The sequence below is a fragment of the Eubalaena glacialis genome, chromosome 7, assembly GCF_028564815.1.
Source record: "Eubalaena glacialis isolate mEubGla1 chromosome 7, mEubGla1.1.hap2.+ XY, whole genome shotgun sequence".
NCBI classification, from domain to species: Eukaryota; Metazoa; Chordata; class Mammalia; order Artiodactyla; family Balaenidae; genus Eubalaena; species Eubalaena glacialis.
The window spans coordinates 14,410,710-14,436,116 of record NC_083722.1 but is presented as its reverse complement, the minus strand read 5'-3'; the positions used below and the strand labels follow the sequence as shown (position 1 = coordinate 14,436,116).

General features: G+C 39.8%; 1 protein-coding gene across 1 annotated transcript in view; it reads right to left on the bottom strand.

Moving 5' to 3' along the window:
* Window positions 1-6,455: 6,455 nt before the first annotated feature.
* The window catches only part of RNF144B (ring finger protein 144B), a 79,310-nt gene continuing 60,358 nt past the window's right edge, over window positions 6,456-25,407 (bottom strand). The window contains exons 5-8 of the mRNA XM_061195758.1: window positions 17,270-17,474; window positions 15,206-15,350; window positions 11,742-11,831; window positions 6,456-10,234 (exon numbers count right to left, since the gene is read on the bottom strand). Of these exons, the coding sequence (XP_061051741.1) occupies window positions 10,094-10,234; window positions 11,742-11,831; window positions 15,206-15,350; window positions 17,270-17,474 (581 nt within the window). The 3' untranslated portion in view covers window positions 6,456-10,093. The remainder of the gene's footprint in view (window positions 10,235-11,741; window positions 11,832-15,205; window positions 15,351-17,269; window positions 17,475-25,407) is intronic.

The window sequence follows — 25,407 nt, the reverse complement described above, 5'->3', positions numbered from 1 at the left end:
AGGTGATATAACCACCAAAATGCTACCGTTATATATATATATATATATATATATATATATATGTATATATATATATATATATATATATATATATAACAAACTGCCATATATGTGTGTGTATAAACATCTTTCTCATTTGTTTTTTTTTCCTTTCTCTGGACCAGGTCTTCATTAAATGATACCTCTAGACTAGTGCAGGGTCCCCCCAACTAGTCATGCTACTTCCAGCTTTCCCCCTTGCAATTCAACCAGCACAGTGCTGTTAGATTAACCTGCTAAAGTGTACCTTTGCACATATCACCCTTCAAGCTCAGAACTGTTACTCAGCTCCCCAATGTAATAAGAACCCGCCAACTCCTGAGCCTGGCACCCAAGAGTCCCTTTTTCCTCATCATTTTCTGGCTTTCCTCTGTTCTACAAGTGCTTTGTTTCAGCTTAATTAGGCTAGTTATCAATCCTCAAGCCACCTTGCTCTCATCATGCCCCCTCTCCGTAATGCCCTTGTCTCCTTCTTTGCAATCACAATCCTAACAACCTTTCAAAGCCCTGATCCAGTACTATATCTGTAAAGCTCTAACCAAAAAGTTTCAGCAATATCTATCCTCCTCCACATGCTCCTAACACATACCTCAGCCACTCACCTGGCATCTATCAGGCATGACCTGATATGGTTATTCATCTTTCTATAGCCCGATGTGTTCTTTCTCCTAAACCAGACTAAGTCACTTTAGGCAACTAATTGCCACACATGTGTTGGTACAAAGACGGCACTGAATACATGCTTCATGATGAGAATGGTAACCTAATAGACTTGCCTTCTTCAGTGTGTTCAGCTACAGATGGGCCATGTCCTGGAGGAAACAAGGCAAAGGTGAAGCATCTTTAAGAAGTGAATTTTACTTAGGTAATTTACAATGTCATCTTTAAAATGAAATCAAAATAATATGGAGCAGATTATAATTTTAGATGAATGTTAAAGACAAAATTAAAAAATAAAACAGGAGATGTCAAAAAGTTTCTAGTCCTCAGCAGTTCACTTTGGGCAATGCTTTCAGGTCATTCTCTTCCTTCCAAGGGTGAGTTCGTGTTCTTATATCAGTTGAGGATGTTTATGTGGAAACATTCGAGAAATACCCTGTAGATTATAAATGAGCAGTAAGGAAAGAATACAATAATTTCTCTTTATTTCCCCATTTTTATTTTAAGATGCAATCAACACACATTTTTGTTTTCATTAAAATGGGTAATAGAAATTAAACCTGAAGATTTGTTTAAGTCTTTATTTTACTTGTTTGGTTATGATATATTTGTGACATCAGATTTAAATATTAGAAATGAGTTTTAGTGTGACCATTCTTAAAATTAAATCTCAAATGTTTAAAAGTCAAAATTTTAAAGAATTTTTTGAATATTGATTTAGCTTTTGATTTTTAGTTTACTGTTTTTGAAATCCAGAAGTAGTTTTGTGTTCTACTTTTGAAAATAAAATTTATTAAGTCTGAATAAAAATTTCTTTGTTCCTAAGTAGATGTGCCCATCCATCCACCTATCTATCTACTACACACACACACACACACACACACACACTAGATATATAGATAGGTAAATATACTATCATATATGCTATCCTATAACACATCCATTAACACATGTACATATGTGCCGTAAATTTAATTCAATTCACAGAACATGCCATGTGTACAGGAAACATAGAGATAAATTAATCAATACCAAGCAACTGAATGTTAAAAAGACTCCTCAGACTGACGCACTCAGAATAAATAGTCCGTTGTGTGTTTAAAATAAGGATACTGAGGTTCTGATGTTTTTAATATAAGTACTAGAGGAAACACATCCCTGAAAATTCCCCAAACAACTTTTGTTGTAAGTCTTTTCAGCCATCAAGAGCTGTAAACAAACCAAAGTTCAACCATTGTTCTTTGAATTTTCTTATTTTAAATAAACTTGTAGTGTATTTCACATGCTTCTGGAATTATCTATAATTTTGTGCCTGGAAGCTTCTTCCAGTAATTACCAGTTCCTTGTCTAATAAGGAGAATTTCCCTTTTGTGTACTATTCTCATGTATATGAGGCTCACGATGGGTGCTAGTAATCTTTTCCATCTTACACAAAAGGTTAGATTTGAAGTGGACCTAGAAAATAATCACTTCCAATTTTCAAGATGAGGAAACTGAGGCCAAGATAAATTGTAAAATGTCCAAAGCCAAAAGGAACTAGTAGAGGTCTCACACCTCCCTCTAGTCTTCCATTTCTAGTCAGAAAAATGGCCATTCTACTTTAAAACATCTAAAGTGTCTGGTCAGGGTCTGTATTCCTGCATTGGGGCAGGAAAATGGAAGAGGTGATGACCTTGACTTTCAGGGCAGGTCCTTCAACAACAGGCAGCAACTGGTTAACTGAAATCCAGTGCTTTATTGGTCTGACCTGGGTGGAAACACCATCCTGTACTTTAAGTCAGCTCTTGAAAGGAGTTGTCCTTCCTGAATCCAACACAAGATTCAGTCCAATCCTGAATCTTCTGAAGGTTTTTCAGAAAGATGAGATCAGTTTTTCTTCTAAGCCCATGTGGAAAAATCTGTCTCACGTAAAGACCAAGCAGACCTCTCAAGGACGCCAGCCAGAAGCAGGGTTACTGTTAAAACCTTGGCCATGCTAGGCTTAACTGAAAATTCAGATCAGCAGTTCCCTTGTAGAAAGCTAGATATTGCTTTCAACTCTTCCCTGAGTTTGTGATTTCTTCTGGTTGATACTATCACGTCTGCAAACTGCTTGGCTTCAAGGGGCAGGGAAACAGAACGGCAAAAAGTTAAATTTCCTATTGAAAATGACAAACATGTTCCCATTGGCCACTTTATAATTTAAAATTATGGAAGTCAGAAAGATGCAGCCAAAGAGGATGTCAAAGAGATCTGAATTATAAGAAGGACTCGATGTGGCTTGAAGATGGAGGGCACCACACAGAAGGCATGAGAACGAACTGAATTCTGCCAACAACCAGTGAGCCTGGAAGAGAACCCCGAGCCCCAAATTAAAATACACTTGGGCCAACACCTTGATCTTCAGCCCAGTGAGAGCCTGAGCTGAGAACCCAACTACATCATGCCAAACTTCCGATGTACAGAAACTGAGATTAATGTGTTGCTTTAAGCCACTATTTTAAAAATTAAAATAATGCTAAGAGGCCCTTAGCTGGCTCATGCAAGATGTGGGTTCAAATTCTAGCTTTGCCACCAACCCGCTTTATGAACTTGTGCCATGTCACCTAGCCCCTGAGTCTCAGCTCCCATCTGTAAATCGGGGGAGGGGCATATTAATAGCTACTTCCCAGAATAGTATGAAGAGCCAATGGAAATGTGATTCAAAGTACTTTGCACACCATAAGAAATCTTGTAAATGCAAGTTTTTACCATAAACCTCCCCCAAGAAAAACTTTTTTGTGCTTTTATGAACGCATTTCTTTCTCCACATATCCTCCATTTTAATGGAGCATAAAATTAGCTACATGCTTGTGAAATATTTGTGAAAAAGTGACATGAAGGAATATTTTAAATCTAAAAAGACAACATATTTACTGAGGAGGTCATTCCTACCTCACACACATTCACAAGCTTGAAATATATTTTGGGAACCCCTCCCCCCCCTTAGTTCTCTTTTCTCCTTTGGAAAGAGTGTCTGACTACAAACTCATCACCCACACTCACAGCCACAGCACACACAGTACAATGGCTCCCCCTCCTCTCCCCTCCTAACAAAGAACACTTAGAAGCACTTTGACATTCATGATCTCATCCTATCCTCCTAAGCCTGAGTTAAAATGGACAAAATGACACCATGTGATAAATGGCTGGCCCCAAACCACACCAGCAGTCACAAGCAAAGCCAGGCCTGGAACTGAAGCCACTTACTACAAGCTGGCTGTCTGTCCCCCAACCCCACACCACCTGGATTAGCAGAAGGCAGGGAGAACAGAGGACGTCGCCTGCTGGTTCTGTGCCTGGGGTGACACAGATTTACCAACACTCTCCCAACTTTGCTCACGTGCCCTTGTGGTGCCAAAGTCCTAGGGATGGACTGGAATTTGGGACACACCATGCAGGGCAGTGTGTGGATTTCTGGACTTGTTTGCTTTTAGTGAAACAAACTGGCTTGACTTCAAAAAAATCAGTCCAGGCTGATGAATAATCAGATGTCTCACAACTCACCTCGAGAAAATCTTCATGTTTGTTTTATCTAAATATGTTCAATAGCATTAATGTCAACCACCCATCCACTCCCCCCAAAAGAAAATATACCCCCTCAAATCATGACAGGTCAGTAAGGAACCACAGGATAAAATGGCTAACATTAGACTTAATCTGCTTCTCATCAAAAGCCTGAATCCTAGTTTTAACACACAGAAAAAGGAAAGCTGATAAAACTGAAAGACAAAGTTTATGCAGAAAATGGAATTCAAAGCACGTCTTTATACAGATCAGAAATTCATTAATTTCATTATTTAGAGCCTCTTTTCTTGCTTTTGAAACTGCCAATCGACTGATTTATTTAATTCTAGGCCACAAATACACTTTAGAGTACAAGTTAGTAATGTTAATAGGGAAGAATTTGGATCTGAGTTAATCATGTTGAGTCTTGATTGTAAACATTAAAAGGAACTGATGACATTGGACCTCGTATTTGTGGAGAAGAGGTAAACACTTTGGCTTTTGGAGTAAGTACATGGACGCAGCTATAATTCTAGTTCCAATATTAGCAAATCAGATACACACCCCTGCACTACTTCTCTAAGGAATCACCATCTGTCTCCCGTCTCCTGCCCTTCTCTAGATGAACCCCAAGGAGTGACTGGGGTCGATCTCAGGGGGTGGCCCTTTGCCCTAGGCATGTTGTCAGACACACCAAAACACAGACTCTAAATGATTATTTGAAATAACACATTCTCTTATACATACCTCCATTGATGCAGGCAATTGGAAGAGGAGGACATTTTCTTGGGACTCACAGACCTGAGAGTAAAGGCAAGCTCAGAATTACTAGCTGGTGTTTTTTTTTGGCCACGCTGCTTGTAGGATCTCAGTTCCCCGACCAGGGATTAAACCCGGGCCACAGCAGTAAAAAGCCCACAATCCTAACCACTAGGTCACCAGGGAACTCCTGTGGCATTCTTTTTCTATCTGTCACTTATAAATAGTATGACCCCTGGCAGGACATGTACACAAAACTATTGCTTTCTCTATGAAGTAGATCCAATATCTGCCCCACTTATTTCATAATATTGTTCTCAAAAGTTCTTTAAAAAGCATACACAAAAATATATAAATAAAACATACTATAGTTACTATTAAATTATTCAAAGAAATTCATTTCTTTCTCATAATGTAGAGCTGGATACTATCTTTAGGGTCTAAAAAACACCTAGATTTATTATCTAACAAATGAAAATAATTGAATTACAGGAAAACCTAATTATAATTCCCTCCAAACTCACTAGATTCATAATTTACATTGCAATGAGTTTGTTGGTTAGGGGATTAATTAAAATCACTGCTGTATAAAATGGTTCATTCAATAATTCTTTGGAAATGCAAATTCAAGTTCAGCAAATAATAAGCACAGTTTAAAAATGAAATAATGTTGACATTCTAGGAGACGATTAAGCAAATTAAGAAATGATAACCCAAAAATGTTTTTAAATGATCTTATTGATTTCCTCCAAACTGAATGCTTAGAAAATGAAATTTGAATTATAAGTCAATTGTAAACCTTTGTGCTCAGGTATCATATTAGAAGCAAATAACATTCAGCAAAAAGGCATCAACACCAGTATAGGAATGTGAGTTTCCAGTTTTGCAGAGACACAAGTCCTAGTTGTTCACCAACTTCTGGCACTCAACTTCAGGCGAGCCCTGCCTTGAATACTAATCAAATGGAAATGACCTGAAGTTAACCCTCTACCTGTAAATCCTTTCTTTAAAAATCATAAGAAGGAAACACATTCCTCTAACATACTTTTGGGAGGTTAAAACTGACCTTAGAGCGCACGGAGCCCAACACGTATTTTACAGAACTGATAGCTCTGATGCCTGGCAGCATTTTTTATTAGGATGATCAAAGACCTAAATTATTGGTTATTTTTCTGGATAATGATCAATGCCTGTGCATTGGCAGTGTGAAGTATCACACACACAACAGAAAGTCTGCAACAAGTGAAGGCATCACACTTGCTCCTATTTCTTTTAAGAAACAAGGTAGCAAGAGTTACTTCCATATATGGTATTGCAGATTAGGTTACTTTTTTGTCAGTTCTGAACCTAAGATTTAATAATGACTTGGTTGGCTCCTGGATGATAAAATTGAACGTGTCTAAAAACATGCAGCATAACAAAAAATAACACACTTGATTTCCTGCTCCACATTTATTGGGGCCAGAGAGACGAAAACAGCTATTTTCCTCTCAAATACTTGGAAAAATATAATACTACAGCAATTTCTTAAATACATAACAAAACTTTCTGGATCATGAATCAACATGAGATGTAACAGCCTATAGATATCAACCGTAACAGCTTTATAAAATGTCATTCATCGAAGGCATTCTGAAACTATCTTTAAAGCTACACATATACACAAATTCTATACACATAAAGGCATCCATTCATGAACACAAAGTCTTTTAGAAGCACTGCGTAGGGAAGGCTAAAGTAATACATATCTAGATTCTGTATAATTTTTAAGAGACAATTGGGGTTCTAAGAAATGGTGATTTACATTCAAATAAACATGTAGATTTTCAAACCTGAATAGGTGAGATTTTTGTGATGCCAGCGACAAGAAAATTCACACTGTGAATTGTTGGTTTTTCAAAGGCCTCTTTCAAACTAGAGATTTCAAGTCGGGAGCAAACATCCATGGCATGAACAAATAGGATGCCTAAGATTCTAAAACTTGTTTCCATGTGGTTTTCCTCTTCACCTCCCTGCCTAATAACAATGGAAAAAATCCCTAGAAGGGGCAACAGCTAAACGTTATGGAATTACATCCAATAGCTTTTCTGGATGGTGAGTTATCCCATCCAGATTACAATGTGGCGAAGGATTTGTTTAATTTCTATTTCAAATGGACTACACTACTTCAAACAAAACGATCTTCTGCCACAACATCCAAAGATAATTACATAGACCCATATTTCTTCCTAGGACGGACAGAGAATCACTAGGGAAGGACAGAGCTGACAAACAGGGGAAGGCGACAAGTGTAAACCCTTTCTCTGGCCAGTTATACAAAATGAAAACATCAGTCTCTGTTATCAAAGTTGCCAGCTTTCCCCATTATAAACACAATCTCTAGACTGGCTTGCATCTCACCCTTTGATGCACTGGAGATATATGTGGGTTTTAACCAACCAACCTGCTCCTGTTGATTCCGACAATCTCACACAGGCCAAATCGTTGAGCGCTTTAAGGAAGAAGTCACCAGTTTTCAGGCACTTTTCAACATTTAAAAACTTAAATCCAGTTATTTTAAGCTATTCTCTACTTCAGTTCTTTTTTTAAATTATTTTATGTTATATATATTTTTTGGCTGTACTGCATGGCTTGCAGGATCTTAGTTCCCTGACTAGGGATCGAACCCGTGTCCCCTGCAGTGGAAACACGTAGTCTTAACCACTGGACCACCAGGGAAGTCCCTCTAAATCCAGTTATTTTAAATCTATTTGACAAACACTTCCCACTCCCCACAAAAAAGTAATCTAATTCTTTTATAGTATCTCTGTGAGAAGACATAGTCCTTCAATTTGTCAAGGAAATAGCATAGATGCTTTCTCCCACTTTTACTCCAAATTCAGGAGCTCTGCCTCAGATAACATAGAATTTTAGGTTACTTGAAATCAGCCCCTGTTTAAAGATTCTTTGTGGAACCCAGCTTGAAGACTGTATTAATACGGGGGAGTACATTGCCATGACTGACATTCTTGGTACAAAAATTCAATTTCAGTTGAGTTCCTGTGATCCCCTGAGCAGTTATAAATGCCCTGTACTATAATAAGGCAGTGTAAGAAAAAGCAAATTACTCAAATATATATCCATTTATATTTGTACTAACATGAAATACAGTGCTAGAAGAAGAGACTGATTTTTTTTCCTGAATTGTTTAGAGTTTCAAAGGAAAATAAAGACACTTAATATTGAGAAATTCCTAATGAATAATTTAAAATATTTTGGGGTTGGTGGCCATTCAAAAGTTTTCCCAGAGTTCTCATCTATGTTCTATACAAACAGTAAATTAAAATGTACACAACCAATAGATGTACTATACATATATCAGATATCAATATGTACATGTGAATTAAAGTTTCTTAAATATACACATGCCCACTTAGGATACAATCCATTACATAAGCAAAGCATCGTTCTTTAATAACAGGTCCAGGATAGCAGCAATTTAATAGTCTAGTTACCCAGTTACCTCAGAAAATAGGTCCTGATAGGTCCTGATGTGGTACCCCTAGCTTCAAGGAGAGCAGTCCACTAACATTTAATATGGTTCTCACGAAGCACCAGGTTACTTTGCTAATGGCAACTATAGTAAAAGTTACTGTCTTTTCAAAACTCATTTATTCAAAATGTGACTAATAGTATAATGCGAAAAATAAGCCACAATGAGGTGCTACAAACCCAAACTATTTAAGATATATAAAGCATTTACATTTTGTTTCTCAGATATTTTTTGTTGTTTTATCAGTGCCCTGTACATACAAAAAGTACTCTGATTGCCCTAACAGATGCTGAAAGAGCAAAACTTTGCTGCTGGGAAGAGAGCTGCTCTGAATTGTGTTTGAAAATACATGAACAACTTGATTATCAATTAGTGTTTTTACAAACTGGGATGGCACATTGTACTATTTTAAAAGAGTTATGTTTATGAGTCAAAACCTTCGGGTAACTTATGAACTTGTAACCAAAATTTACATATATAATATGCAAAAAATATTTAGGTTGATTTATAATAAACCATATTAGTCCCAGAAGAATAGCTTTTAAGTAAACATTTATTTTGTGTGTACTACTGGGTAAATTCATTCATGCCCAATGAATAGAAACTCTAGGTAGGCAGCAAGTTATACAGATTCTAGATATACCTATGGACTTTAATATTCACTCTCGGTGTGTACTTGCAGGTCCAATTCTAAATCTGTTGGGTGCATGAACAGAGAGCTCAAGAAAGGTCCCTGATACCTATGATGATGATTTTGAATCTCTGCCACTTTACCCATACTTCATATAAAACAATCCTGTAGACCACAGCTACTAGCTGTTAGAAAAGTTTATCATCCAGGGGAGAGATACTAAATTAGACCAGATTGTTTTTCCTGCTGCAGCCCTTTTCCTGGGAAGGGACAACTCCCTCTGCATAGCAGTTTCTCCTGCTTGACACTGAGACCACACAGGAGAAACCTATTGTGTTTCCACCACGTTCCTGGGGAATCAGCACACCCTGTAACCGGCAGAGGCAGAACCGCCATACCAGCTCCTAAGATAAGCAGCTCTCTTATAATTCTTACAAGAATTACAATTCTTACAAGAATTTCCCCTTAAACATCCTGATTCTTCCCCTCCTACAGGAGGTTTTCCTCATGCTTCTCATGATGGTCAAATCAACACAACAGACTCTGGCTTCTCAGTTAGCATGTGTGTTGTCATAACTGGCAGCACATTTATTACACCAAGTGTTCATTCAGGCTCCTTGAATGTGTCTGGAAGTTGAACAGTCCAGCGGGATCCTTCAGACGATAGCATGATGATGTGTTAGTTCCTCCCCATCAACCCCAAAGCTTCCCAACACGCTCCATAGACATGGCCTGGACGGTTGAACTCGGTTCTTACACAGGAACATACACACCAGCGCTTGGCCTTTTTGGATGCCAAAGGTGGGCAGGCAAGTTCAAAGTCTGGACACAGAGGCACTTCCAAAGTTTGGCAAGGAAGGGGAGGCGAGTTCACTAAGTGGGGCTTTATCACTGTGCTGTCTCGTATAACCCAGACATCTGTGGCACATGGATACGAACGGAGATCTTTAGGTTGTGGATGGGTCATGCTTTTTCTTCTTGCCCCGACAGGACTTGCAGACACAACAGATTATACATGGGGAAGCCAGGAGCAGCAAGGGTGAAGTCACCAAGGCAATGATGCCCAACCCCACAAGAATCCCGACCACCTGGAAATGTAGAAGAAAAGCCTATTTCAGCAGTTCAATCTTCCTATGTGTACACTCTACCATCAGCTGTGCACTGTTTGTGTCCCCCCCCCCCAAATTCATAGGTTGAAACCCTAATTCCCAATATGATGATGTTTGGAAATGGGGGCCTTTGGTAGGTAATTAGGACATGAGGGTGGTGTCCTCATGATGGGATTAGTGCCCTTATAAAAAGAGACAGCAGAGAGCTTGCTTCTTCTCTCTCCATTCTCTGCCATGTGAGGACACAGTGAGAAGATGGCCATCTGTAAACCATGAAGAGGGTCCTCACCAGAACCCAACCACACTGGCACCCTGATCTCAGACTTCCAGTCTTCAGAACCGTGAGAAATAAATCTGTGGTTTGAGCCGCCCAGTCTAGGGTATTTTGTTATAGCAGCTTGAACTAAGACACCATCTCAGGCACATAAAGCAGTTACAATTATGGGGCCTTCTAGCCAGTGCCCAGCAATGGTCTGAACTGGATATAAATCAGGGAGATACCAAGGACTAAAGTGAAGGTGAGAAGGACAAAGCAAATGCTAACTCAGGCTCTGGCGCAAGCCCAGTGGGATCATGAATTGTTGGTGTTGCCTCCCTCTCTACCTGTTTCTTCAACAGTCTTAGAGGGATGTTAATAATGGTCACTAGGCTATGAACACTGACTCCCTCAAAAGGAACACGGCCTTAAATAAATAAATAAATAAATAAATAGATAAATAAATAAAACACTATTAAAAATAAACCAGGACTCCCTTTGAACCTGCCACGTAAACACACAATGATATGTACAGAGGGATCTAAGCCCCAGCAGGGGCTCATGGGATTTTATTTTATTTTAATAAATTTATTTATTTTATTTATTTTTGGCTGCATTTGGTCTTCGTTGTTGCACGCGGGCTTTCTCTAGTTGTGTCAAGCGGGGGTTACTCTTCTTTGCAGTACGTGGGCTTCTCACTGCGGTGGCTTCCCTTGTTGCAGAGCACAGGCTCTAGGCGCGCGGGCTTCAGTAGTTGTGGCTCGCGGGCTCTAGAGCACAGGCTCAGTAGTTGTGGCACGCGGGCTTAGTTGCTCCGCGGCATGTGGGATCTTCCTGGACCAGGGTTCAAACCCGTGTCCCCTGCATTGGCAGGCGGACAATGTGTGCCACCAGGGAAGTCCGGCTCATGGGATTTTAGAGCCCTGCCCTTCATAGCAAATATGCCTCAAAGGGCTTTGGGAAGGTCATTCTCTCCGTTTTTTCAGGAAGAACGAGCATTCGTCTTCGTTCTGCTGGTCACTGTTAATTACTTGGCTGCTCTGTCGCCCTGCCCCTCCACCTCTCCTCTAGGAGATTGTGCTCATGAATTAACTTCAGGCACCAGAAGTTCCCCAGAACCTCTCAGGCTGGGTTGGGTAAGTAGGGAATGGAGTGGGGAGGATGAGTAGGTGGGCTTTTTAACCCATCCTAAGTCTGGCTTCTCTCACGCTCCTTTTAAGGTCAGGGTACCTGTGTTCGGTTCCACATCACTGAGGCTCTCGAGTGGCCGAGCTTATTCCGACACGGCCCTTTGTCATAATGTCTGAGGAAAATGTCATTCTGAAAAGCAAAGAGAGGTTTCGGTAAACATGCACTTCTGAGTTGAGAAATGGATACTAACCCCATCAGATCACCTCACTGGAAGCAAAGGCTCTTTCTGGTGATATTAATGACAGCCTGTAGGAACTCCAAGCTGACAATCCTTAAACAGTATCTTAGTAATTTTACAAATCATCGAGTGAAAACAGATGATAGTCCTTGAGACTCCATTGATTCTAAACAAGATTAATGACCAGACCAATTATCTTTGAAAGGTAGCTCTAGCAGAGGTGCAGTATGGAATGAGAGGACCACGAATGAGGCAGCTAAAAGGCTTCGTAGTCAACCAGCTGAGATAAAATGCCAGTGGCTGAGATGGAGAAGAGGTAAATACAGCCATGAAGAATTAAGAAGGTAACTAACTAGACGGGGAAACAGGGAGAAGAAATCACAGATGAGGGAGAAGCACTGGGTAGAAGGCTTTACTGAGGGAAGTGCCAACATAGAGATGTATTTTGTTGGGAAGATGATGACCACAGTTTGGACGTGTTGAACTTGAGAGATACTTGAGACATTTAAGCAGTACTGTTCAAAAGACAGCTGATTACATAGATCTGGATTTGGGGAAAAAGACTTGGGAAGCAATGTCCTTGGGTTGAAGAAACCACAGAAGTAGATGAGATTACCCAGACAGAGGGTGTAGACTGAGAAGTGAAGAGGTTATTGAACACAAACATTTAAGAGAGGGCCAAGGAAAAACCTGGAAAGGAAACTGAGCAGTGGCCAGAAACAAAGAAGGGAAATCAGAAGAGATGGTATCACTGGAACGGAGGTGGTTGAGATGTCAAAGGCAGCGGAGAATCCAGGTAAGATGAGGAATGAAGTATCCACTGGATTTTACCCAAAAGGAATCTCCCACAGTCTTGGAAGAATACAGTCAGGGTGTGTCTAGGCAGCAATCTGAGTCACTGCAATGACTGCAGTGTCAACGGCTAGAGGCGATTATGCTTTTTTGAGTCTTGGCTTCTAAAGGAAGGAGAGAAATAGAATGGCAGTAAGGGAAAGATGTAGGCTTGAGAAAAGTGTTACTCGTTTTTAAATGGGATACAGTTGAATGTATGGGTAGGTTAGAGAGTAGAGAATGGAAGTTGAAGTCACAGGAGAGAGAAGATATAAATGAAGGGGACAAGTCTCTGAGGTTCCCAAAGCAGAGGATGAAGACTATCTCATCCTTGAAACAGCAGAGATGAGAATCAAGGCAGAAACAAACCCAACTCCCCACAGCAAAACTCAAAATCACTCTTTTTGGTGTCTGTCTCAGGCTTGGTTTTTGGATAATCACCCTCCTCCTAGACCCATGCTCTAAAACTTTCCTATAAACAAAGATCAACACCACCATCTGACGTGGAACACTTGTCTACAGGAAAACATCATTATCCACAAGCCAATGCCCCCTGGCTAAAACTGAGAAAAATGAAACCTCAAAACACAATGACCAGAAGAAGATGCTGTGTATCTAGCAATTTCACATCTGTAGCATTTTACTCACGTACCAGAACAGCACAAGTGACAGAACACTGTGTTCTTTGCAACAACATACCCAAAACATATTTCAGCCAAAGGAAGGAGTGATCTGGCACACATGTTTATTCCCTTACTCTCTTGCCTCCTAAAGAGAACCTCATGGGTTCAGCCTCCTAGTGGATATGAATCCAATTACTGTTTTGGTTAAACCTGAAGGAAATCAAAAAAGATTTCTTTCATTTATAAAGCATGAGGGGTGTACAATCATTGAGTCATACCCTCATCCAGAGTATCATTCATTTGGAATTAGGAGAGGTCTCAAATATCAAACATAATTGTAATTCAAGGGGTTATCATAAATAGGATTTTTTTTAAAGAATGAAAACATGTCTTTCAACCTGACCTGCTAGGCTTCTAGAGTCTAAAATGTCAACTTTCTCCTCCCCAGTGCATACCTCTTCCTGAAATCCTGACATCAAGCTGATTAAGATTCTTACTCATAGATGTCAGCCTAAACAACTTATCTAATTTTCAGTTAAAAATCAGGCATGTGGTGGCCAGCATGCATGCCATGTTAACTGCACTCACTCACTGAGTGTGTATAATACTAAAGCACTACACAAATGGCCCATGAAATTAAAGCAAACTAAGCAATTAAAATGAAAAGTTGAGAAAAGAACGACCACCCATCCAACCATGACTGAGGGCTTACACTGATATGAACATATCTTATAGGTCCAAATTGCCAAAATAGGGAATATCTATAAACAACTTATGCCACCCCAAACTGTAAAACACTAGAATTGAAAAAACTCTCACCAATCCTTCACATCACCTTTTAACTGTGAGGTTACCATTAGCCTCAGCACTGGACTGAATGGAGCTGCACCTGAATTTGAGAAGACACACTTCATGAATGGCGGGGGAAAAGAATTAGACGAGACCCCTTTATGTGGGAAGGGAACTCTGAGAAAGCAGTAACGATCCCGCTGTCACGCCAATGAATGAGATAGTAATTAAGAGATAACATTGATTTGAATGGCTTTTTTCCTTAAATTCAAAAAGAAAAAAAAAATCTAATCGTGGTAGGCAGAATAACTGCTCCTCTAAAGATGCCAGTGGCCTATTCCCCATAACTTGTGAATATGTTACCTTACATGGCAGAAGGGATTTTGCAAGTGTGATTAACGACCCTGAGATGGGGGAGATTATCCTGCATTATCCAGATGGGCCCAACCTAATCACATGGATCCTTAAAGGCAGAGAAGTTTTCCCAGCTTGTTGGAGGGAATCACTCTGGAAGTTAAGACCATGGAAGAAGGGTCAGCGAGATGTGATGATGCTGCCTTTGAAGATGGAAAAAGGAGCCATAAGCCAAGGAATGCAGGCAGCCTCTAGAAGCTAAAATAGGCAAAGAAATGGATCCTCTCCTAGAGCCACCAGAAAGAATGCAGTCCTGAGGACACCTTGATTTTAATCCAGTGAGATCCATATCAGACTTCCAATGAACAGAACTAATGATAATAAATTTGTGTTGCTTTAAGCCACAAGTTTGTGATAGTTGGTTACAAAAGCAATATAAAACTACTACACTAATAGTCCTTTACATAATAAAATGAGACAATGCCCCCAAAGCAGGAAATGTCCCTAAAACAAAAGCTTGCTTTTAAAGTTAAGGTGACACACCTAAGGTAATCAAAGAGAGGTATCTCAAGTAGCAGGCTCAGGATGTCTCATTAAGAAAAATAAATTTCTTTGGCGAACAAGAACAGGCTCAATATTTTAAAAGGAAAGCCTATCAGATACTGGCTGTCGCACAGATACAGGATGGAGAAGGACCACACGGGGAGACTCTTCCAGGTGGAACTTACGTCCAAGTTCTGGAGGCAGTACCAGCAAAACGTGTGCTTGCAGTTCTTACACATCATCTGAGCACAGCCTTCGTTGCGTTCAATGTAAACCCGGCACACTGGGCATTGCTTAATGGGGGCTTCTGCCTCCATCACGAAGAGGGTCCTAGAAACGAAATGAATGAGAAATTATAGGGGAGGGATGGAGAACGCTGCCTGATTTTTTAAAAAGCAAGGACCGCAAGGTGTGCACTAACCAGAGTTATGGGAAAAGTGGGCTGAATATAATTAATTAATTAGCTAAATATGCTCTTCTAGACTCAACTTTATGGTCATCAACTGAATTCCCAGGGCTCCTATTGGGTAGGGAGTGAACTCTTTTCTATCAGTGCTTGATTCCCCATCCCAGGGGAAGGGTGCGGGTAACAGTAGGAGAGATGCCGCTTATTTGTTGTCCAGATAACTCAAAACAAAGAAGAACCTTAATTTATTTATCTTTGGCTTTGAATTACATAATTGTATTTTCCACAGCTGATTGAATTCATTGTTTTGCCAAATTAGTCTTTCATTCTCTGAGCACACCCTGTCTGAATAAAAAGTACAAGAAGTCTGCCACACAGTGGAAAAAACAGCTCAGGATCGAAAGGGGGGGGCGGCGGGGGTAGAGATCATCTATCTAATGATCTGTGCAAATAAACAAACGGAGGGGATAGGAGGGAGTCAATCATCAATTCTTTCAAATAAATGCCCAATATCATTGAAAAGACCTGCTCCAAATAGACGAATAGGCCAGCAAGGCTCACAGGCTCAAGGGGCATAGAAAATCAGTAGAACAAACTGAGGTGGAGGGAGGCCTGGGTGAGCCAGAGCACTGGGCTGCATTTTAGCTACTGTTCATCAAAACCACCACCCAGCACATGGAAACGTCAGTTTCACAAAGTGTGCTCAAACCTATGACTGGATTTGGTGCTCATAATCACCCTACACAGCAGGGGGACAGCCACCATTTTCATTCCTCCTTTTTTTTTTTTTTTTTCAAATAGAGAAATAGACTCATAGAGGCTGAATGACTTGCATGAAGTCACAGATACCAAGTGACAATGTCAGAACTCAATACATCTCTCCTCTAGATCTTTACATTGTCCTGTGATTCCCCGGGGACCTTGCCGCGTGGCAGTGAAAATGTAGCAGGTACTGGCTAAGCGGGCACATGCCTGCCACGTGTGTTAGCTCTTTTTCTCCTCTTGATGTGTTTGGTCTGCAGTTCAAGCACAGCATCACAGCCAGGTAGCGTTTCTGCTCCTGGAGAATGGCCCTCCACACTCCGAGGGTGCTGGGTGATCAAGCCAACTGGACGGTAACACTGGTATTTCTGATCTTGCTGATGCAAAACAGCCACAGCCTCAAGCAAAGCAAGGGATCAAACACAAAGGTCTCTCACTCTGGGCCCTGCTGCTGCCATAAAAACCCTCCGTCCTAGACGGGACAGAGTGCATTGCTTCTCATCATAACAAAACCTCAACCTCAGCACTGTTTTTTCAGAGCACAACGTACTGAAAGATAAGCTCTCTTTCTCTAGTACACACTAATTTTAGCAGCGTACTACACTGAACGGCTGTTGTTTCTACTTCTGTGTTCCTTTTGATATGATTGGCACACCTCACAAGCTGGCAATTGAGTCAGGGAAGAAAATCATTTCTGCACCTCTTCGCAAGCAGGAACAATGAGGTGTATCAATTGTAGGTGGTCACGGTACCTAAGCAAACGGCTGTGGACAAAAGTCATGACTTCCTATGGAGAACCAAGGGACCACATGCCTCCTACCTAAAAAGAAATCAAAACTCATATAGACTCTAACTTCAGCCGTATCTGGAAGATTCTCCGGGAGTAAATAACTAAAATCCCTTTAGACATGCTTATTTGGTTATTCTTTGTTAATAACTTACCAATTCTGAGACACTTCTCAGGAAAGCTCTGCAGGGAAATAACTTACCTTGAAATTTCATCACAATATAACTCCTTCTCCAAGCAACATATCTCTAAGAACACTAGTGAATAATCCCAAGACGAAGTTTCCTTCCTTACCCGTGCTCTGTTGGCAGGATGCTAGGCTGACTGTCTCTGCAGGAGACCTCTGCATGCCAAGCATCCTTGCAGCACGAGCAGAACTTCAGGTGGCAAGAAGGGCACTCCACGAGCACGGGCTGTCCTGGCTCACTTGATGCGACGGGGCATACTGTCTGACAGTCTGCGACAGGACACCACATTCTGTAGGGGTCCAGGTGAACTTCTAAAGCGTAAAGAAAGAAAATGTGGTGGTCTATCTATCTTTCATTCAAGCTTGAGGCTTTGCTTTCTCTCCTACATTTATTCTCTTTTATAGGCCGACACTTATGGAAGCTTAGTACAACCAACGGCGATGATTTCTACTATTGGTCTTCACAGTGGATCCGGACCTACAAGGTCACCCAGCCCTGACACACTTCCCAAAGTACGTACTCATGGAATAGGCCACCATTGCCCTTATGAACAGATAAGGAGGCTTCTTATTAATCAAAATGTACAACTGTTTTGGAATATTTCTCACCTTTCAGCATTTGAAATAGGCAAAAAGCTCAAGTCCCTTCTACAATTATTTTAGATACCATCTTGGAGAAAAATTGGACATGAAGAACCAACCAAAACAAAAGAAAAAAACTCCACAAAAGATTTTGTCCTTTCAGGCACTGAGAAATAGGTAGTGAGGTTTCTTTTGTTGTTTAGAGAGAAATTAAAGAAGAAGAATCAAATAGTTTTAGGACCAAACAGTGTCTGGTGTGGCTCAGCCAAGAAGTCAGATTAGCTGTCAATTTGGATATTCTGTTGCCCTGCCAATGTGCTAGTGAGGGACGATTTGTAAAAGACCCACATGCTCTAAAAACAAAAGGTAGGGACCTTCACAGGCCATAAAATGATCATCATACACCACACTGGCTAGATCCACGTGGCATGCAGAAAAGAAGATATGGTTTGGGAGATGTGCAACTGTCTTTCTATGCGAGTGTTTACAAATCTTGTTCAGTTTTCCATTTTCTAGTCAATAACAGACTCCATATTCTTGCCATATAACATAACCTTTAGTGGAAAATATCATGTGGAAAATGATGTTATTTAAGAGGTAGAGTAGCCCTTTTTTCCCTGAACCAACGTATTTTGCAAATTTTGAACTGATGAGATTCTAGTTTCAAATCTCTTAAGGCTTGCGATTCTTGGAAATTTCCATGCCGAAAGCAAAAAAAAAAAAACCCCAAAGAGTGGTGCAAAAACAAAATGAAAGTATTAAGTATGAGTTTAATTTTAAAGGTAATAATTTTACAAATTCAGTATCAGGGGGGGGAAAATGTCTGAAATCTTCCAGGAAACACTGTCTCCAATAATGTTTCATCTAGAAAATGCAACAATTGGACCTATGCTTATTATAGGTTTTCATTCAAAAAGAGCATCCTTAAACATATTTTCTTATCTAATAATTCTGGGGGGCAGGAATTAGAGAATGATGGGCCAAATATAATCAGAAAAGGGAAGCTTATGATTCACAGGTCCTCAGACTCCGAGAGGTGAACCCCTCTAAGATACCCAAAATTTTGGGACAGGATGATTAAAAAGTTAAGGGAACACTGACACACGTATGCTCCAAGATCTTGACCTTTGATTTCCACACCATTTATGTTTTCTCCAAACTCTTTAAACTGCTTTGCAAATACTAAGCCCAAAGAAATGAAGTCTGGCATGTAACTTAGCACTAAGGATTCCCACCTTAAATATCTACTTACCATTCTAAATCACAGGTCTTTTAAAAGTTTGATGATAAAGGAGGGAAAGGAAAGGAAAATTAAGAGATATTATAAAATTTATAGCATCCCTACTGATCACCTTAAAAAGATTCAAGTATGCAACCTGTCTTCATATCTCTAATCAATTAAAATTATTTGGTGGATGTTCTGACTTGTTTCTACCCCCTTATTATTTCAGGTATCTGGGTGGCACAATAGAAACAGAAACAATAAATAGGGGAGCAATGAAAGATTCTGATGAACTCCTATTAACAAAAGGGCCTTAGTATGCAGTGCAGCTATGACACACAGTCCAATGCAAACGCTAGGAAAGAGTCGGAGACACAGAAAACAGAGATGGTCTGTAGTTTTCTCCACTATGACAGTACATAAGTGACAATGAAAAGGAGTGTGGAAGGAGAGGCAGAAGCGAGACATTACAGGCTTCTACTCATTTCTTTCATTAGAAGTCTTGTTCTGTAGGAATAACCTATAGAGCTTAACAAACACCAAAAGTGGAGTTACTAGGAGGTGGATGTGACTCTATTCAGAAATGAAATTGGCTACTTCAGCCAATTCTAGTGTTATCTACTCAATATCTATCCTTACCCCTGTCAACCCTCCTTGCTGAGAACTCTTATCTATCTCTATAGAGGTGGAATATTCCAGAGACTTGCTTTTTCCGCCTTCCCTGCAGCTAAGGCTTGGGTATGTGACACGAGTCCTGCCAACGGGAGGTCAGGGGAGGTTCACCAAGGGGCTGCTGGGACAAGATCTCCTCCCTGATACAGCGGGAGGAATCATCCTTTGGTCTTTCTGCCTTTGAACACAGCTGTTCAAAGCTGACTGAAAGGCTACTTTCAATCTGGCATATGAACAACAATAATAAAATAATAAAATAATTTTGGAACTAAGCTGTTCCCTGGAAAATCATTTACTTTTTATAACACTGAAATATATTCAAATTTCCCCTTTGTTTCACCTTCTTTTCCAAATATACAGTTCTCATTCTGTGCTTTTCCTTCCCCCTAAAAACCCCCTCTCTTCTCTACCAAGTTGTAGCCTATCCATTCCTAAAGGACCTACTTTCACGTGCTTGTCTTAATTTTTGGAGTCACAGAACATGCATCTTGTTCACTGCTGTTCTCTATTCATTTCGTAAAGATGGCCTTTCTCTCTTCAGACTGTAGGCAAGAGCTATTTCTTATTCTATTTGTGTGCTCCAATATACCTGACACAGTGATGGGATGTTACCTATTGATTAAAAGTAGTAATTCCTGGGTTTTTCAAAAGCATAGACAGACTGCTCTGCAAATAACTGATTTATAATACATACAGTAATAATACCATCTTGAATTGCCTTGCACCAAAATTCTCTTCTGGGACTCTCATCAATAGATGTGCACACTAAAATCACACTAATATCAGTCCTGGTGTTGAAAGTATGTGATGATCTATATTAGACCATAGATCTCCATCCACCTCAATCAGGGCTCTCTACATCTGAAAAGATGTCGACTTGGCAAAACATGGACTTTTACATATAGCACTTTCAAAACTAAACCTCTTTTATGAAGTGTCACTTATAAGGGCAATGATGAAAAATGTTTCTAACATTAAAATGAATAATAATTACCCCTTCTAGAATCCTACTTCCTCTCTATACCTAACATTCATTCACTTCCTACCTCATCTTAAACCTTGGGTGAGTGATCCACATTCTCTGATTCCCATTCCTATCCCCTCATATCCTCCTTAAGTCTTTAAAACAAAGTTTTTACTCCCAACACATTAAATAAACTGCTCTCTGAAAGGTACAACTGACATCCCTCTAGTCACATCCAACAAATGTTTCTCAATCCATCTTTTATCTGATACTCTTCTTGTAACTCTATCTAAGGCACTGGCCTCTCTGTTTTCTTCCCACAGTCTTCCTTTCCCCTTTATCATCAATACTGCTTCCTTTGCTCCAATGATGGATGGTATGTAAGACTTAGTCCTAGATTTTACTTATTTATAGAGCTCACGCCATGGCTAAGCCTCAACTCTCATTTTAATTTGGACTATTCCAAATTTCTTCCTCAGGTCTGACCTCTTGTGATGATAAGACTGAAAATTAGACAAATGTCTATTATTCATTGTTCATTCAACAAATGATCAATTTCAACTACTTACTGGACACCCTGTGTATAGAGGCTTTGCTCCTGAGAAATCTCACAGTATGAAAAGGGAAAGAGATGTTTAAATACAATGTAAAAAGTAATAATAATAAGCTATATAATAACTGACAAAACATCTCACAAGATAACAAAAATAAAACTATTAACAAATATCTGTGAACAGATCTTAGGGGATGGAAGTAAGAAAGTTTTTAAAATACAGAAACATTCTTATATACAGAATGTTTTTTATGCTTTTTTGTCCAAGTATCCACAATTAAAGTTTCCCCTTTTAATCAGCTCTAAAATCAGAAGGTAAAACTAGTCCCTCCTAATCACAATACAAAGCAGGTGACACATGCTGAGATGAAACACAATGAGATTAAGTTAGAAAGAGCTAAAGCATCACATAAACAGAGATTTAAAAAAAAGAAATCCCTGGAATAGCAATTCTGTAGGCAGCCAGAGTTTACAAGGTGTAAAAGTGAAAGAAGAGTCTCCTTCCAGATATTAGAATAAAGATTCTGCACTTAAAGGAAACACTGAGCAAGGATACTGGCAGTCACCTGCAGCAGTGGGTCCTTGCCAGTTCACAAAAACCCACTGCATCTCTTTCCAACTCCATGTTCAGCGACATCACATTGGCTGCTGGAAATCAGCCACAGTGGAAGTATTTACACCACAGAAATTGGTAAGCACTATAAATCAAAGCCTTCCCCACCCCCCTAAAATCTGTTTACAATACATCACTGAAAGCAAGCCAAACTGAGAATGAACACATAAATATATAAAACCAACTCCAGCACAGACAAGTATGGAGCACCGTGTGGGAACGTGAAGGACAGAACTCACACAGCACAAAAAGAAGTCAAAACTATAATAGAAGGGATGGTTCTTTCAACCAGATTTGCTGATCAACTTTTCCCACTTCCTGAACATCCTATATACAGACAGGTATTTATCCCGAAAGTCACATTCACAAATGTCTACATCTCCTTCTAAAGAGTACTTAGTATTTGGTTATATATTCTAGTTTACTATTCATTAACTGCTTCTTGCATATCTGTCTGGGATCTTCAACTCCAGGGAGAGCTACCCTAGAGGACAGGCTTAGGTTCCACTTAGAAACACAGCACGTCACAAGGAGGTGTTTCTGGGTCTCCCTAGCAGGCTTCCAAGCCCCCTCACTAGGCCAATCAGCACCATCAGATGGGATGCATTCAGTATATTCCCCTCCATCCCAGCGGATCAAAAAATTTCCCTTTATAAATGCAGGGGGCTTGGGGAGAAAACGAAGACCAGATATCTACTAATTTAAACCAATGACTTCTCTCAAACAGGGCCCCCTTCTCCCATCAGCCTCCCTTTTAAATAATTTCAATAAAAAGAAAGCCCTGCTAGTTAGAATCACATGATTAAAGCCTGGAGAAATGTCTGTCCATACAGGAGGTACCCACAGTAGCAATACAATATCTTTTGTTTATGGAACGTTTGTTTTGGGGCACAGATTTTTTTTTTTTTACACAGGTACTTGAGCTTGTCCTACAACTTCTAAATACTGCTCTGCTTATGTAAAAGATACTTGCCAAAAAAGGTGTGTTATTATTGCCTTCTTGATAAACCATTAAAGGCAGAGTAAATGACTATTCTGGTGGGTAGGAGGGTAGGGGATGGGGTGGGGGCAATCTAGCCAAATTCATTAAAGTCCTCTCAGTTTATATTTCTATGTTAAAGTAAGGAGAGAAGTAAGTTAGCAAGGAGTTAGGGAATGAGTATTCAAAGGAGTAGTGACTCAATTTCTCTTACTGGATGTACAGACGGGACCGCAGAGATTTCTCCCGTATAGTCAAATAGCCACACGCTGCAGAAATTCATGATGGACATTTCTGAATGAAAAGAAAAGGTACACTGGTGTCTCTGGGCCTGAAGACACGAAGAATACTTAATTTGATTTTCTCTCTGCCTTCTCTATTTTTGATTCATGACAGAGACCACTCAGCTCAAATGCATACTTTCTACTCTTTCAACTGGGGGACTACAGTATTAATTTGGTTAGAATTGGGAAAGATAAGCCTTTGGGACTGTTACATTTGTAAGAACCAGACGATACTGAGCAAACATCACTTCTGTTTTTGAGGGTTTTTTATAGCTGTGCATTTTTAAAAATCACATTTAAGTCTATAAGTGAGAACCGTGAATAAGCAGCCAACCTACACATGGTTTTTGGTCTGAAAGATTTCCCATTTTTATCCAAATAATGCAAAAGAAGGGATTTACACATGTAATAAGGCAGTCCAGTCTTACAAGGAGCTAAGTAAGCAGAGGGGAGAGCCACAGGAAATAATCTGGGGATAGTCATCAAGGGTCTGATCGCAGATTATGATGATAAGGCCTAAACATGATGAGAAGCCATTGGAGGAGAAGGCCATTTTGATCAGGGGAGTGCTGTGATATGACTTCCACTTTTAGAAGATTATTCTGGCTACTGTAGGAAAAATAGGTGGTAGCAGAACACAGTGGCAGCACAGAGATCTAGTAAGAGGCTATTGTAGTTATCTAATCCAAGATGATACATCTAATCCAAGATGATATATGTTAGAAGTGGAAGTACTAAAAATGCGGAGCATAGTTTGAAGGTGAAACTGTCAAGATTTCCTGGTAGAGATGCAGTTGGATGTAGTCATCCAGTTGACAACTACTGACCTAGACATGTACCTAGAACATAGCATTCATTGAATAAATGAGTGAAGCAACATAACAGAAGTGTAAGAAATAGTATCTGTAGATCAATTCCCTATGGTAATAAAAGATAACGAAAGCATCTATGGCAAGGTTCTATATTGTTCAGCCCTGCGTCTAGACATTTTCAGAGAACAGACACAACTCTTCAGAGAGATATTTGTATAGGGCATCTTGGAGTCTCTTGGAGAAGAGCTCCCCACAACAGAACAGGGATCTAGACATACAAGTCTGGCCAGGGTTACACTGAAAAGGGATCTGAATACAATATGGCATCTGTCCTTCACATTATCCTTCAGCCTGGCTCCCAGAAAAGCAGCTACAAGTAAAAGTCCAAAGAAGCTAAAAGAGTTGTCTTGCTTTTTAAAAATTATTAACATTCCAATGTGCCATTAAGAGCACCATTTTGCTTCATATACCTCAGGTAACAGAGTATACCACAAGCGGGGCCTAGAAGCCAGAGTGGTAAAAAGGTGAAAAAAGCTGAAGAGTCATCAGAAACTGGCAGCCCCGGCAGCTAACAGGACTTCCCAGAAGCCAAGCCAAAAAGGAACAGATTAATGGATACCAGGTGGTAGCCAAATCGCTATCACATGAGCAAGAGCTGTCTTCTCCTCCACACCAATTATCTGAGAGGAGTTTGAAGGGCAGGAGAGCCCCTGGGGTGAATGGAGGACTTTCTAAAACACTTTTTATTACTATTATTGTGAATTCAATTCTACCTCCTGGCTTTGGGCTCAGGAAACACAGTTATTATGTAGATAAACAAAACGCACATTATCCAAAACATTTAAGGTTCAGTTTCTTCCTCCTTCCAATTTCTATTCCAAAGATGAAAAAAAAAAAAAAAAATGAACTGATGCATATTCAAATAATTTCTTCTGTATCAGCAGTGATGAAAGCTTTCTGCAGCTTTGAGAAGGGGCAAAGCTCAGAAACCTAGAAAAAGAGAACAGTACCCTCAACACTTTAATATGGACATGATTGAAAAGTGATTAATTGTAACATACTTACATCAGAGATAGATGAAGTCACAGACTTGAACTGGAATCTACTTATGAAAATTAGAATTGATTACTGAAGTAAAGCCCCATGACTATTTGATCTTCAGATTCTGCTTCTTCATGTAAATTACATAAGGCAGGAAATGCTATTTAAAACTATTTTCTGCTTCTATACTCTGACAATTAATAGGACATAGACACATTCCAAGAAAATAAAATTGTCATGAAACCTACAGACCACATCTGACCCCAATAACTGTTTTCAGCTTTCAAAAACTAAACTCCAGACCCTTGGTTTTCCCACCTGGAACTAGATATGTGAAGCTTACTTTTTATTCGGCTAGATATTTTCTCAGCTAACACAAGTTGTTTTTCTGCCATCTTCTACCATTGTGAGGCTATACCAAAAAAGACATCGAAGGCATGTTTATTATTGTGGGAAATGCCATGCACTCAAGCTGATTTAATTATCAGCTGAGCTAAATCAAACTGTTTTAACTTTTACGACC